A 16510-nucleotide genomic window follows, 5' to 3' on the forward strand; every position below is an offset into this window, starting at 1 on the left:
CTCAACACTCGCATATTTAGAAATCATTTACATACATCAGGCCCATCTTCCCCATGCCTCCTGTACTTTAGAGAAAAACAAGGTAGCTGGGCATCTAGTAGTCTGCAAGGAGCCAGTGTGACAGAAAAGTGAATTTCCCTTTCCCTTCCCCTGTGTCTTAGCGGGAGCTGTGATTTTTCACTCCACTTGCGAAGAAGTGTACGTTCAAATGTTTAGACCGTGTGAAAATTCATTTTGGCAAGCCGAGGCGTTCTGGCTGTGCGCAGGAGCGAACTCCATTTTATCTGGAGGTGAAATTACCGCCAAGTGTCATGTCGAGGAATTTTGGCTTTATTTATTTATTCTTTCACGATGTTAATCTGGTGCTCGTCGGGCGGGGGATGACTGTGTCAGGGTTAAACAGAGCCGTGCAAAAGGAGCCATCCCAGTGGGGGGAGAGGGAGAGACAGAGAGAGCCTGTGTGGGTCTGTGCGTCATCACTTATTGATGCCGCTCTAATGATGGCCCCACAACTCAGCAACAACAGATTCAGCTGCTTCCTCCAATTTACAGCCAATTTAGACGGGGTTACTCAGAGCCCGGCAAGGGGCCAGTGATCACAGCCATGTGTTTGGGCGAAGCGGGCTCTATTTTTGTGCTTTTTAGATTTACTTTCACTTCATTTGGTCGCTGTGATGTATACACGCAGCTGGTTCCTGTAAAATTCAGTGTCCCTAAAGCTAGTCTTGGGAGTTATTAAGTTATTGGGAGGTGTGCTGTGGCAGATGAAATGTTGGGCATCCACTGTAGGGCAATAGCTTGATACCACTAACACCACCACCTAGTGGTTGATGGATACATGGACTCATTTCATGAAAGAAATATAACGACAGAGGAGCTGCATTTTAGTTAACAGCGATAGCGATAGAAAAGAAATACAGCTTTGTACAGGCACACTATAACACAGACATCGAATTGTCTAATTACTCTGCCACGAGCAGATTCTGTGTTTTGATATGAATGAATGGTACTCATTTGCCAGTTGCAGCTGCATGCTTAGTGTCTCTCATACTAAGGTGATTACAGTAGTGAAACCAATCTCTTTGGCCCTCATTCACCCCGCCAGCCGTTTTCCCCTCCCTCCAGCACTGCAGCCCCCCTACCCCTCCTTATAAAAAAGACAGCATTTCCTCAAACCCCCTTGTGCTGCAGGTCAGGGCTGAATTACAGCGTGTAAACCCAGGATTACACCCGGCGGTTCTGCTCCCTGCTTCACGCCTGTGGATCAGCACAGCTCATTTCTCCCATGTTACTCCGCGGGAGGGATTAGCGTCTCCTACGTCCCCAAAGCACAGCCCTCTCCTACGGGACGGAGCCCCGCTCCGCTCCCTGACAGCCCCCGCCTCCCCTGCCACCGGCTCGGATCACTCCTTGTTCCAGGATCTGTGTGGGTGGGGCTTTTCGATGCCCCTCCCTCCGTGTGGCGGCAGATCCCCATTCTGTTTTACAGGCTATGAAAGGTGTAACAGTGGCATATACAAAAAGCGTTGTGATTAAAGGTGCCATGAACGCGTTGTGAGGCTGACCCCAGCGGACAGCAGAGGAGAGAGTAAAAGGATTTGGGGGGGTCTGTTTTTGAAGTGAGCTTCGAGTTCCAGATATGAAGGGTGCCAGAAATCTCCCAGACCAGCTCTAATCGGAGAGACATCACCGCCTCCCTGCTCTCAAGTGGAGGCCTGTGACATGTAGCCCAGGGGCCAGTTTTCAACAAGGCCAAAACACAGCCCTGTAAACTCCTCACCACGCCTGGTCTCAGGCATACCATATTCCAACAGATCATAGTTTTGAAGAACTCTCAACGCTTGGAACATTTTTTACATATGGGTGGCATACGCTAACGAATAGGATCATGAAAAATACATTAACACCTATAGATATGTACAGGATTGAAATCCACAGCTCTGATTATACTTGAAATGATTTTATATACTGTGCATTCTGTTTAGTTATGTATTCTGATACCCTTCATGTGCTGATATATTATTCATATATTGCAGAGAGATTTTATATGTACTGCAGGAATGGTTCAAATGTATATTGAGAGTTTATCCTCACGGGGGCTGCCTCTTGGGCCAATTACAGTGTGCTGAAATTTCAGGCTTGCTTGCCTTCCAGGAGATTACATGTCCCTTTGGAGAGGGGGCGGGGAGGGCACAGGGCAAATACACAGAGGCGCTATACACCACAACATCTTGGAGGAAGAGCACTTAACAACCCAAGGTCTGAAATATTAAGTGGCACCGTTTCAGCTAACGAGCAGCCAATTCAGTAGCCCCTTTCCCTTCTTATCCCTTCACGCTTTCTGTGCTTCTCATAAGCTCCTGACAGATGGCCATGCCCTTTGCCACAAATGTGGTTCCCTTCACCAACCTCCTCTCCTTAGCCCCCTCCACATCGCACCCAACACACACACACACACACACACACACACACACACACACACACACACACACACACACACACACACACAGTCAAACAAACACACACAGTGTCACACACACACACACAGTCACACAAACACACACACACAGTCTCACACACACACACACACACACACACACACACACACACACACACACATACACACAGTTACACAAACACACACACAGAGTCTCTCACACACACACACACACACACACACACATGCACAGCCTCAGTTTCATCCCAGCACACCCCCAAACTCCCAAGTATTTCCAATAGGAAGATGAAGGAGGATGAAGGAAGGACAATCTCGGTGATGCTCACGCCCTTCCGTCTTCGTGGCTCTTTTCTGCGCGCTGCCGCCGCTGACAGACACACTAAAGCTTCTGCTCACTCTGCTTTAAATATCAAAACAAGGGCTTCGCTTTAAGCCCGTTCCTCTCTGCCTGCTCTGCTTGAGGGCATGTGGTCCCGAGGAATCTGCCCACTCCCCACAGCCTGTCAGTGTTACAGCCAGGGCAGCAATTCACCCTTACTACCAAAGCCCAGTGCAGCACTGTCAGGCTGCCCCCATGACACAGGGCTGCCCTCTAATTAGAGCCAGACTTCGTTTCCCTAATGGCTGCGTTCAGCCCCAATTAAAAAAAAAAAAACACCAAAGAGTGGGCGAACAGCTCCTTCAGTGAAAAGCCGGTCCCCTGCTTCAGAGCCAAGCATCTTCCATCAATCCTTTCTAGCACTCCCCTGTCCCCTGGTTCTCCACATGCAGGAGTGCAGATGGGCATTAACCCATCCTACACATTTACATATTGTTCCTCTTACAACTTTATTGCACATATAAGCATTACACAAGCTTACTTTACTGTCTGCTTTTGATTGAAGACTCTTTCTAGTCATATCTTTGTATATAGCACAAAAACCAGCAAACTTTTATTACAAAACCTTTAAATAGAAGTTCTGTACACCACCAGTTCTGCCCACGAACCTCAAGAGGATGTATAGGTAGAAAAATGTTTTCGGCCTCTCATCATACATTATTTTATTTATATGTACGGCCCTTTCAAAGATCACATTTGATCAACTCACTAATTTCTATGTGACATGTATCCAGATTGAATTTAATTATCAGAGACGGAAAACTTAATTGATTTTATTCCCTCTGTTACTAATTTTTTTCATTAAAAATTTCCTCATAAAATCTATTATAACTAATTGAGACAATTCTATTAGTGCACATAATTGCACCTCATTTTAATTTCCATGTATATTTGATCTAAAGGGAAAAACGTGCCCGTTAACTAATTCTTTACCTTTGCCTACGGGGTAATTTTAATAAATTCACTCGCGTAATGCAGGTAAACTGAACTGCAGCTGAATTATTCGTGAACCCATGTGTCAATGTGGAGACCAATGTGTTCTAAATAAATAAATAAAGAGACTTTCCTTTGGTGTGCTGGTGCAAAACTTTGATCTTCTAAACACCGTCTAGGTATGCATTGTTGATGTTCTTTCTTCTGAAACTCTTTATTCTTCATCAACAAAGAAGCAGTTGGCAGACCCTGCCAGAAATGGACCCAGTGGCCCAGATGCATCTGAACCTAATAGCAATACATCTTTTATAACATTTCTTTCTAAGGCTGTGAAAAGAGGGCCTTTATATTTGGCTTGAGGGGAGGATTGACTTGCGAAATGTCCAATCGTGCTAAGGAAAGCAACTTTCAGACTGCCCTGGACGCCCTAGGCTTTGCCCCATGTGATATTGCTGACAATTCGAGCCCAGACCACCACTGCAAACTTGAGCTACTGTTCACTGTTCCTCCTCTCGGGCTACAGGCAACCCAAATACTATGGCAAGCTGTTTTAATATTTAATTGCCAGTTACTACTAGGCAACTGGTTAACTACAGACACCATCTTTGCTATCTCACTAGTGGCAATTGTGCTCTCACTAGTGATGACTTTGTCCTTACTAGTGACAGTATGTTCTTACTAGTAAGCAGTTTCATTAAAACTAGTGCCATATATTTTATTACTAGTGACTACTTCCATTACTAGTGGCATTCGTTTTCTTAGAAGCATTAAAATATTAAAGTATAAGAAATAAATATCACTACAGATGTTTAGACACTCTCCCACACTTTGCAGATTTCAGCATCCTGGTACCTATTTAGCAAGATATCTCTCATAAAATACTTGACATGTGCCACAGTATATCCAATATTTGAAATTTAATCTTGAAGAAAATTGTAGAAACTTAAAAAGCATGTTAGAGCACACTACCATAGAATATTCATCACGGCTGAGAATAGAGGGATGAAATGTGATGTCAAATTGCTGCTGTACCAAGCTTATGCAACCTGTTTGCTAAACCATTTTGTCCCTAAAAATATCCTTAAACTGACACACACACTATGGTTTAGCACCCCATGTTTTCTGACACATTAGGGGATGGACTAGAGGGCCAAATTGCTGAAAATCGGAAAATTGTGTTGGTAAAAATGTTTAATGCATCTTAGAATTGATCAGAGCGGCAACATGTTGGCAGTTAATTGAGTAGATATGTTTGTTAAAAATGTCTCATCAAGTTTCCATTAACGTCCATCTTTTCATTATAAATTCCGAGCTGCAGAGATAACTGAAGGAGTCCCCTTTTGAAATGGGATGGGTGATCTGTTCATATGCTCCACTGTCCTTTCTGCACAAAGTGGTTTTGACTTTCACCATTCTTCTTTCTGAGCTCCTCTCTCCAGTGGCACAGGAGACAGAAAAGAACATAAAAAATGACTGCGGCGACCTGCAACATTCCAACTTTTTTGCAATAATGAAAGCTCAGACCAGGCAGAACGGACGATTGCAATTGTTGCCAATAAGTTAGATCACTTTTGTATTGATAAAGCAATCTTGCAGAGGCTGGAGGGGCAGGGATAGATCTGTGAGAGAACTCGCAGTATCTTTTGGTCATGGAAAAGGACTAGTGAATGATGTAACAGGGGAACAGCATTTGCCATCAGAATCAATCTTGCCAGCAGGCTAACCTAACTACCCAGGAAACTATGGGGCCATCTCTCATCTGTCAGAATACATCTCACCATACAGCAATTCATCATTGCTCTAACTGTTTCTTTGCTGCAACAGGGATGCATACAGATGGATCTAGAGAGGAGTCTAGTTCTCAAGAGTGCAATCCATGCCAACCCATTGGCTGACAAAATTCATTCCTTTAGGACTTGAATGCTAGAGTTAACTGTGTTAAAAAAGGCAGACTAACCAAAGGCAATTTTGGCAGGGGAAAAAATCATGCAAATAGAGAATCATTGCTCAGCTTTTGCGCTCAGAAGCTCCTTGCCATCGGCAGCATCTTTTCTTTCATACAAAGAAATGCTATTTTTTTGAGTAACATGGGCTAATTACTGTCATTTCCTGCAATACATTAGGTAGAACACAAGGTATAACAGCATAAAAAATACTCTGATGAGTCCAGATATGCTCTACAGTAGCACTACTCTGTCACTAAAACTACATGCAACTTTCAAGTTTCCAAATCCCCACACAACACTACACGTGCTGATCCTGAAAAGTATGAGCATTCACCTAATGCTTCTAAAGTGAAAAAAAGCTGTTAGCTTTCAACAATAACCCCAACAAGGAAACCATGCCTGACTCATAGAACACCATAAAATGGTTCACGTTATCCATGGGACCTCATGGGTCACCCCTAGAGCAATAATGTACAAAACAGCAGGATCCAAGATCAACCCCAGAAAATACAGAGACTCTCTCAACTACTACATCTAAATCTAAGGAAAAATATAAAACAGTCATCTCAAGAATGCAGAATAACATTTCTAAGATTAAGGACAGCTGGGGGAAAGTAAAGTGGATTAAATAGATGCTGTGGCCATACCAAATGATTCACCGGGCCAAACAGTGCCCTAAACAATGTATATATGGCCCCCAATTGGATAAAATTGCACCTGTTCAGAATGCAGCCTGTGCCAAAATTCTCATAGACAAATGGGATATCGTTAATCCCTGGAAAGGCAGCACTTACTGAACCAAAGTGGAAATGTGTGTCGCAACACATTACAACAGCACAAACTATGCCCAATACAGAAGGAAATGAGTTTGCCAATAAGGGTGGAAGAACTTGGAAAAAAGCTATTAAACCAATCCGATGCATTGAGGCTCCAGGCCTTGATGGAATTCCTCCAGAAGTGTAAAGAGGTAGTGGGAGCGGGCTCAAAGCTGGACTTCTGACGGCACTACCTAGAACATATACCCAAAAAATCAGGAATATCCTCAGAACCACAAAGGCAAAACGCTGCTGTTACCATGTACAGAAATAAAAGGTGAAAGGACTAATTGTAATGACCAGATTTGCATAAGCCTGTGATCAGCTCAGTAGAAGTGCCTATAGAACAATTCTTTGCAGCAGAATCAAAGAGTAGCTAAAGGCCCTTGCCTCCCCAATCTCTGTGATTCTTTAAAATCCAACCCTCAAATTTACAGTTTGTCAGAATGACGGGGGAATTTCAAAGATGGAGTGAGACTCAAGGAAAGTAGCAGCATCAGACAGTTGTTCCTTTTAATGAGACCGTTGCGGACAGGAGACGGGGGCTCAGGTCCATTTTAAGTAGAATCTACATCCTGTTAAGGTACCAGTGGGTCTGTTATTTTGAGGCAATCTGTCGTTTCAGTGAGAAATAAGTTTTATCTGTTGCATAAGATCTTGAATTTTATAAGATCATTTGGTCCCACTTTTTAAACGAAGTGTTGCTTATAAAGGCTTTATGAAGCATACGTAAAGCATAAACACGGCTAAGGCTAAATGCCAGGTGGCATTCTTGGTTATGTCACATTTGGTGTAACGTGTTGCATAAGAAAGTGTTGTCTCCCTTCATGAAGTATGACGTTTGCTTGTGTATGGTTTATGAAGGCATTATGTCACGTGACTGAAAAGTTACTGGTTCGATTCAGTGCCGTAGCACTGCTGCTCTACCCTTGGGCAATTTACTTAACCCACAATTGCCTCAGTAAATGTCCAGCTGAATAAATGGATGACATGTAACCTATGGAAAGTCATTCTGGATAAGATCATCTGCTAACTGCCAGTAATGTAATGTAAGGTAATGCAATGTAATGTCGGCCAAGTTTCCAAGCTGATTTTTAAGCCTCATCTACCTCCTTTCTGAGCAGCGGTTAGAGTGGCCATTTAGCCCGCCATGGAGCTGGCCTGACGTCAGCAGCCTTTGTGTCTCCTTAGCGTGTTCTCCGTCGATTCCATCGAGCGAGAGCCCCCTCCGCTCCTGCCTCTCGCCGATCTCCGGAAAAAAAAGACTTTGTCTTTTCTTCGGTTTCGATGTCACTTTATTGTGCGAGATGTAGACTAATTTTGCGCAGCGTGTGGCTGTGTTTGTGAGGGAAATGTGCGACAGGTGGGCTGTGTTAATGTGGGAGAGAGCTCTGCAGGGAGGCGGTGCGTCACACCGTGCCGAGCGCTCGGCCGCCGCGGCAGACAGACCTTTTCGCGAAAGCACCCGCACGCTAGCGAGCGTCAGGAGGCGCGGGAACGGGAGTGGGGGGAGGGCCGGCTTTAATCACCCGCTTATTTTCTGACGTTACCCAAAGTGCTCCCAGACGTCCCGCGGAGAGAGCAGCTCGGTAGGTCTTGGCACGAAAAGAGCAGGGACATGGAGGCGTAGTGATCGGCCCCCCACCCCACAGAGCTGGGCGTTTGTCAGGGAGACCTGACGCTGCTCACAGCCACTCCCGGTCACCCGCGGAGATGCCCGTCACTCAGAGGGCGGGAGCTGGCCATCCAATCCACTCCGAGAGCACAGCTCCGTACTCATTCAGTTGACATTTGTCCATAATTTTGACTCACATTTGAATGCAAGCATTACGAATGCAAGGCGGTGAGTTCAGCTCTCGCCAATTTGAATGGAAAAAAGAATGGCACATACGTATTGCGAAATAGTAACATTTCAACGGTGAGTGTAGTAGAAGATTTCATCTTGTCCCCCCTCTTGTACTTCACCTAAAAAATCAATGCTAGTTAATAAATCCAGTGGGTTCAAAAATTAGGCAGACGGAACACAACACTACACAATAATGACAGAGCCCAAAAACTTTTATTGCAGATCTGCAGGAGACAGTCTCACAGATGCACACTCGGCAGCATCAGGGAGAGCATCTCAAAAAACATAAGGCACTAAGCAGCCTTTTGTATAGCACTGAACAAACAAAGAGCCCCGATATCTGCAACCCCCCTCCTCACAGAGTCCAATTATTTTTGTCTTACACTCAAGGTCCATCTTCTGGGCAATGTCCGAACAGCGTCTAACTCCCATTTTCCTCCCCAACAACAGGCCTTACTGTGTAACTTACGGCACACATGTAGAATTATTTTCTGTTCTACTCCCTCTCAGTTCTACTTCATAATATCTCACAGCTGCATACCTTCCCACAGTCTCCTGTACACTTCTGACCCTTCTTTTTTAGTCTCTGCTCACATGCATACAAAGTATAAAAGGATGTATATATTTATTTTTTGTTTAAGGCTAACATATTGGATTGTCTGGTTCCGTTATACACTTCCAGGCCTCCACATGCATAGTAGAGATAGAGTAAATGGCTGATATATCAATAACTTCAGTTAATATGTCAATAACTGTGGTTAATATAACAGTAACCATGAATAATATGATAATAACTGTAATTAGTTTATAAAAAAATTAGAACATGAGTCAATGATAAGGATGAATGTCAGGTGAATCCAGGCTACAGAATCCTCCAGCAGTGTTGGCTCTTTGATAAAGCATCATACTGTACCTGCTGTACAAATCCATTTTTATCTTTTTCAATTCCTGCTGTCTTTCAATTTCCTAATGCTGTTCACTTGCCTCATTGAGAGAAACTCTGGTAGACCCAGCTGATTGAACCTACCTTTTTCTGTGTAGGCGTAGGAGTTAATCACCTACCTCTGCAGATGTGATGGTACGTGATGTTGTTGGTGCGTGGGCTTCGGTTTTTGTAGGTGTGAAGATAATGTTTTTAAGGTGGGAGTGACCTGTTTCTACTTGAAGCTGATGTAAAGGGATTTGAATATGCCCTTCCTCTGCATAATTAGATGATACCCTAACAGCTGTTGAGAATCATTTTATTTTCCCTGCATCTCTTTTTCCATGCTTTTTCACCTCAATGCAATCCTTTTTGGAGTTGGAAATTGCACATTGGGCTTGTCACAGTGAGGTGGAAGCTCATTGGAGGACAGGGTCTACTCTATTGACACAGCTCAAGTAACTTGCAGGCATCTAACTAATTGCGGATTGCCTGGAAGCAGTGAGACAAGGAAACCTTGTCCGACCTCCCCGATCCTATCTGTGGCGGAATGATGCCAGCTTGTGCTGTTGCTGTGGGCTCCCGGGCATTGTGGGCAGAGGACGCGGCTTTCAGCACTCAGTCTGTACTAAAGGCCAGTGCCTTGCGGGGCAAGCAAACTTTTTGCTGTGTCACTTCACCCCTCGGAAGTTCCCCCGACCGCAGCAGAGAGCTGCACGTGCGCTTATGGAGGCCCGGATGCAGGTCGATATGTTCAGTCGCCGTCAGAAGGCGCCAGCTATGCCGTTCCCGGAGGGCGCGGATCAAAGTGCGCGGCGCCGGCATGTCCCCCCTCGCGTGCCGTCCTGCTGCGTCAGCACGCTGCGCTGTCCGTCGATGAGCCCGCAGCCCGCGCTGACCTCACGGGCTGTGTTTACAGAACCCTCAGCTCTGCTGAGCTATCGATGCGACCCTGCATCACCGCGAGGAATACATTACTGCCATGCGCCACTCCCCTGCCCCCCCTCCCCGACTCCCGTGGCATAATGAAGTTTATGTAAGAGCGGTCGTTAACGTCACCGGGGAGGAAAATGACACCTTCACCATAGAGGGCTTATAGACACGCTGGAAGGGGATGGGAGGCTTTGTAAGCACACAGCGCTGACCACGGCTCAGGTCCCCCGCTGAACACGTAGCCCGCTTCACAGCACCGATGCACAGAGCGGGCAGGCTCCATGAGCCTCTGTGCTTTATCTCCCAGAACCGCACCCGCCACACGCACCTCAGCCTGGGCTGGAGACAGAGAGCGTGGAGGCAGAGCAGAGAAAGGTGAGGACAATGCAGGCAGGGCAGAGAGTGGCATGCTGGGAAGGACGGGTTTGGCGTGTTCACACTCTCTGTGGGCACATCCGCTCCTCCGTATCACACTCGCTTCTCCAGGCTCGCTGTTGCTTTCCGCTCAAGGTGCAGCGTCGCATTTACTCCGGGTTAGAGGGCGCAGACGCCGTCTGGCGAGACCGCTGCCAGCCCCGCGTCATTCTCAAAAAGGTACACGCCGAGGCGGCGTGGACGGCGACAGGGAGGAGAGGGCTACTGACTCATCTCGTGTCAGTGCAGCTGCCGGTCACAGACACCACACTGCGGGACAGAGGCACTGTCCCCTCTCCTCCCGTCCACTGCGTCGCACCCGTCCCCTGAGGTGGCGCGCCAAGTGTCCAACCCTCAAAAACAGTCCGAGGCGGGGTCTTGACTCACCCAGGAAACGCTTGTCCCTTCGCAGGAGGGAGGCGATTGAGCTGCAAAGTGGATTTTTCCCTTCTCTTGATGAAAACCTGAAATGTCAATAGAGGGGAAAGACAGAACAAAAGAAGACGGCTTGCGCTCGGAGGGGCATTATGGGATGCTAATAGCGCTTTTCTGCCATCTTCCACAGTGTTACGGCAACCAGACACAACTCCCCATTTCGGCAGCTGGAAATGAGCCCTTATCTGCGTCTCTGAAGATAAGGACGGCCACCGTGCCTCCCTCCCTCGCTCTGTCAAATTTCAGCGGTCGCCTCTCAGAAAGGGCCGCGTTCACCTTACCTGTTAGCGGGGGTAACAACTGTTGCGGAATCCAGCGCTTGGCCTGCAAAATTGATTTTAAGAAAGGCCCTTTCTTCTCCCTCGAGCCGCGCCACCTCGGAGCACGTGCTGCGACGGCTCGTTTCCGTCGAGGTCGCCGGCTCACATTCATGTGTAAATTCCTGGCGTGAATGGAGGCAGTCAGAGTGTCATGTAAACAACTCTGGCCTTGTCGCGGGATTCGCTGTCCTGCGTCTCCAGGTTCAGTGCGGCGGCCCACGGGCAGATGTGACTCGTCCTTAAAGAGCGTCTTCCTCCGCCCTGTCGTCCTCACGTGTCAAAGTGGACGAGGCGGGGGGGGGGGGGGGGCAAGGACAGGGATGTGTTGATGCAGCCAGAAGTAGCATTGCTGTCTCTTCCTCTGTATCTGTTATGATCGCTTGATGGATAATGTGTTATCGATTAGGCCCGCTTAAAATTTTACAATCGCTTAGCAAACCGGGCGCGCGGTAAATTTTGCTTTTATGAGTCCCTGTGATCATTTTTCCCTTAGGCAGAGAGTCTCCATTGGGTTGGGGCAATATTGCTGTGTTGGCCCCAGCAGAGTGTGCCAGGACTGTATAACACAGGCTTCTATAGACAGCATTAATTACGTGTTTCAATGCAGGGGCTCATTCCTTACATTAGCTGTATATCTATTCTCCAGCCCGCGGTCTCCAAACAGACCGAGATGATTTTAAATCGATGAAGAAGCACTTCGAGGCCCAGCGGTCTTTTTTTAACCAATTTGAATTAATGATCCACTCTGGATTGATCCATCAGTTAGGAATTACGGGTTCCAGCCACTCATAATGGATGGATTGATGGCGCGCAGCAGGGGGCTGGATAATGGAGGTTGCCTGATTGACACCTTGGAGGCTTACAGTGTTTGACATGTGACAGGTAGAGGGATAGGGAGACTAATGCGACCCTTATGAAAGAGCCATCTGTGGGCTCCCTTAAGTAAACCATTCTTTGTGCGATTCGTCACAAGCAGCAGAGTAGCCTCATACATACCCATAAGCACCAGGGGGGCTGCCGCCAGGGCGATCCTATCAGGAGCACCTCGTGGCTGTCACGGCAACATCAAAACTGACACAAAGCCTCCATTAGATGGTGAACACAAAGGACATAATCTGTATGCAGAAAAATCTCATGATTTTTTTTTATCTCTCAATCTGTGTGCATACCTTTGAAATCCCCATGTCACAAATGCATATCTGTAATTCTAATACGGAATCTGCTTTAACATAATGCCTGTGTCTGCGCCCAGCCTTTTTGATCTCCAGTCATAAAGCTACCTGAACTGTTTTGTGCTAGGCATGGATCAAGCCCTCCCCTTGTCATTATAGAAAATGAGTAGCTATTTATTGATTTCTCTCTCGTACACACATGTACACACACACACACACACACACACACACACACACACACACACACACACACGCCTATATGTAGGATCCATATCTATCTGTCTGTATCTAATACTACACGCCAATGTGTAATTCTTCCTGTTAATGTTACAGGAGGAAGATGCGCTAATTTGAAAATAGCAACAGGCAAAGAAGCAGATGGAAAAGAATGCTTGATTGGGATAATGATGCTCTGGCTGTAGCTGATGCTCTAGCTATAGTCCAGAATTCTGTTCTAACAGAGTCTCATTGATATTTTCTAGGGCTATGATGAAATAACCAGCGATGAGTCACTACCAAATGTGAAGCGAAATGTGACTTCTGGAATATTCAGTCACTGCAAAAAAAAAAAAAAAAACCATGTACACATATTTTACTGTTCCTGTTTCCGGCTCGGAGTAAGTGCCTTTTGAATCCTGAAATGTGCAGAAGGCAGGCAAGACAATTTGGGCAGACACAGTGGAGCACTCACATTGAGTTTACATGGTACTACCTAATACGTTAATAAAGGAAAACATCAAAATAAAGTTCATTTCAGCAACTCTGTGATGAATAATTCACAACCGCAATGCAATTATAGTTCAAACAAAGTGAGTGGGGCCAAGGAAACATGCGCGAATGTAAAAAATCACCGCTGGAAGACTTCAAAACCGTGAGAAAAACACTTTCAGTGGGTGTGAGATTCTAGGATATGGAAAAAACGTTTCCCTTACAATCCATGAGACCTGGCACGTATCGCAGACCAGCACTACAGCACAACCTACTGGTGGATAAATGGTACAGCAGCTTACGTTGCAACAACCTACATGGTTAAGGAGAGGGTCCAACCGTAAGCATCAGGCTCCTTCTGAGAGACACACCACCTCACCTGCCCATGTACACATACATGCACAGGCATGCATGCGCGCACACACACACACACACACACACACACACACAAACACACACACACACTCATCCAAACACACTGACCTCTCGATTCCGTCGTCGCTTTGAAGAAAGGGATAAACACACGCGTCGGTTAAAGATCGACCCAACCCGACCGGCAGCTCGCCTCCTCCCCTTCACTTGACCCGCCTAGGCAAACACTCTGAAGATGCGTTTAAAGCCTGCCCAGTATCTCTGCCTCCCTCACGCAGTCTGATTCAAGTTCAGATTCCAGTCTAGATGTTATGCAAATCGTTGGCTTGGAATCGCATTATAATACCATCAATGACATTCAATGTTATTCCGAGAGACCACGGATCTGATTATTAATCATTACAGGCGAGGGAGGCTTTTTTTCATTACCGGAAGGACAAAAGGACAGCCTATCACGCGCCGGCGTCATCCTCTGCGAGGCCACGCCGCCCATCGCACCGAATTGTTTATCGTGCTTTTTAATAATCATCCGCGGGGCCCATATGCTCGTAATTCCGGCGATTTACGGCGGGTCATGAAGTTGATTTGAAAGGTGGTTAGACAGTGCGTTTCAACGCTCTGTTTGTGTCGTATTTTCACGCCTCGTTTCCGAGGCCTGGGGCCCCCGTGCCGCCCGCGAGGTTGAGAGCCTCACGCTCCTGCTTGCCGCCCCTGCCACTGGGCAACAGGTTTTCGTGTCGTGGAGCATCCTTTGCAGTGGAACCTCTTTACAAAAGAGCCGAGCACAAGGTGGGCGTTTTGTCCCTGCCAGGATGGACCCGCAGGGGAGCGAGGTGGCTAGGCCTCAGATGGCTTTTGGCGAATCGCTTTTATTTCAGTGTGGCATGAACTATCAGAGCAGCACACGCACTTTGAACCATGGATCAAATGAGGCTGATGTTGTGAAACATCTAACTGAGGTGTCCATCAAGTGCTGCGTTATGCTTTTCACAGTTGTTGTCAGCGATGGGGACCCATGCCTCTGTCCCCAGAACCCAGAAAAGAAAAAGTGTAACTGAGCAAAATGCATTGTAAAACTGAAGGTAAGAGTGTCCTAATGGCCGTTCGTTGTGTGTTTTTGTGGTTGTGTTGCAGCTGGGGACCTGGGATCCAGTGAACGGGCTGAACGGAACACTGTCTGATAGGAAGCTGGAGAACAACATGAGGGGCGTGGTTCTGCGCGTGGTGACAATCCTGGTGAGCGCCACGACACCATTGTCACTGGCCTCCCGGCGAGGGCGCGTGACGCGTCAGCCTGGGGCAGGTTGGGGGGAGAAAAAAAAAAAGATTTTTGGAGAACGAGCCGAGACCCGGGGAGCTGGAGTATATTGAGGTTTGAGTTTTGTTATCTAGCCTGCAGCACCGATTTGAGTGAGTCCCTGGAGTGCTTTAAAGATTCAGCGGTTTAAATTCTTCATATCCCGCCTTTGAAGTCGGTGGAAGAGGAGGACGAAGAGGAAGACACTACCACTTTGCAGCCTGCTTTCTTTTTCCCTGTGATTTTCGTTCCTGTCAAAGTGATCAGTGGGCGAATTAGGAACACTCGAGCCTTCCCAGAACGGCGGCGGGGGGCCCGACGGGTTCCTCCCTGGAAGCTGGGGATGGTGGGGGTTTGGGAAGGGCCGGGGGTTTTTTGGGGAGGGTGGGGGGAGCACATGGAGAACTGAAGATCAGAAAGGCGGCCGAAGAGCCGCTCTCCTTCCCTCTCTTGCTGTGTGGAGGCTCAGCTTTCTGCAGCTACACATACGAGGAAAGAGTGGAGCTTAGGGGGTTGCCATGCACCCTCTGAGAGGTAGAGGGGGCTCCTGTGAGATCTGTGAGAGGGTTGTGTGCTGCAACAAAGCGCAGGCCACGCCCTGAATGGCGGCTGCCTCGCGTGGAGGCTAGGCGCTACGTTGACGGGTACTGCTTGCTTCATAACACATTTTTTTGGAAATTTTTGCCCTCATGCTGTTGTGTGAAGGGTGAAGAGTGCGTGTAGCCTGTCTGTATGGAAGCGGGTCGGGCGTATTGGCATGTCGTGCGCACAGTCTGCCGCACCGCACACACCGCGGACACACCAGCGCTCTGGGGATGACAGGGACTTACAGAGGGCTCCCGGATAATATCAGCACCAGAGTGTTATTTAAAGCCCGCAGTGGCACAAGTCAGGCATTGATTTACTGCCTCTGCAAAGAGGCCTTTTTGGCGCCGATGTGGCTGAGTGTAAAATTGGCATTTCCAGCTCAAATGTTATTTTAAAAAACACTTAAAATGAGAGAGGCGATCCCTCTGCCTCTGTGCCAGCAGAGTCTCGGAAGGCCCGGCAGCGAGGCATATGTTTGGGGAGAGGGAGAGCCCAGAACAGTGGGGTATGGAAGCTCTTTAAATCAAACCTCTGGGTGGGGAGGAACGGGAGCCAGCGTCCTCTCGGGCCTCTCATCGAAATCTCCTCAACACCCCCCCCTCGCTCCCGCAGTTTATCTCCGCTGCTTGGCCCCAGTTTAGACCTGGCGCCCCGATCGTAGCATGAGGCCACCCCGTGCATCCGTTAGCGTCTGGAGAAATGCTCCTTGGGCCGTTTTTTTTTTTTTTTTTCTGGTGACTGGCCGCCAAGCTCTCAGACTGGATTGCTGTGAAATTGCATGGGCTGGGTCCAGGCAGGAGTACTGTGAGTACCGAGTGGCCCCCCCCAGCCTGGGAGCCTGGCATCGGTGCTCATGCCCTCGACACTCTCACTGCGAAAGCAGGCAGCTGAGGCCTGTTGGCATGCTGTTAAGGGTGTGACGGCAGAGTAGCAGAGCAGGAATGACAATGACATGTAATGGCATGGAATAGG

General features: G+C 47.5%; 1 protein-coding gene across 1 annotated transcript in view; it reads left to right on the forward strand.

Moving 5' to 3' along the window:
* Positions 1-16510, forward strand: part of grid2 (glutamate receptor, ionotropic, delta 2) — a 365965-nt gene that overhangs the window by 265837 nt on the left and 83618 nt on the right. The window contains exon 9 of the mRNA XM_036526665.1: positions 14788-14889. Coding sequence (XP_036382558.1) covers positions 14788-14889 — 102 coding nt within the window. The remainder of the gene's footprint in view (positions 1-14787; positions 14890-16510) is intronic.

This window comes from Megalops cyprinoides, chromosome 4 (assembly GCF_013368585.1).
Source record: "Megalops cyprinoides isolate fMegCyp1 chromosome 4, fMegCyp1.pri, whole genome shotgun sequence".
Lineage (NCBI taxonomy): Eukaryota > Metazoa > Chordata > Actinopteri > Elopiformes > Megalopidae > Megalops > Megalops cyprinoides.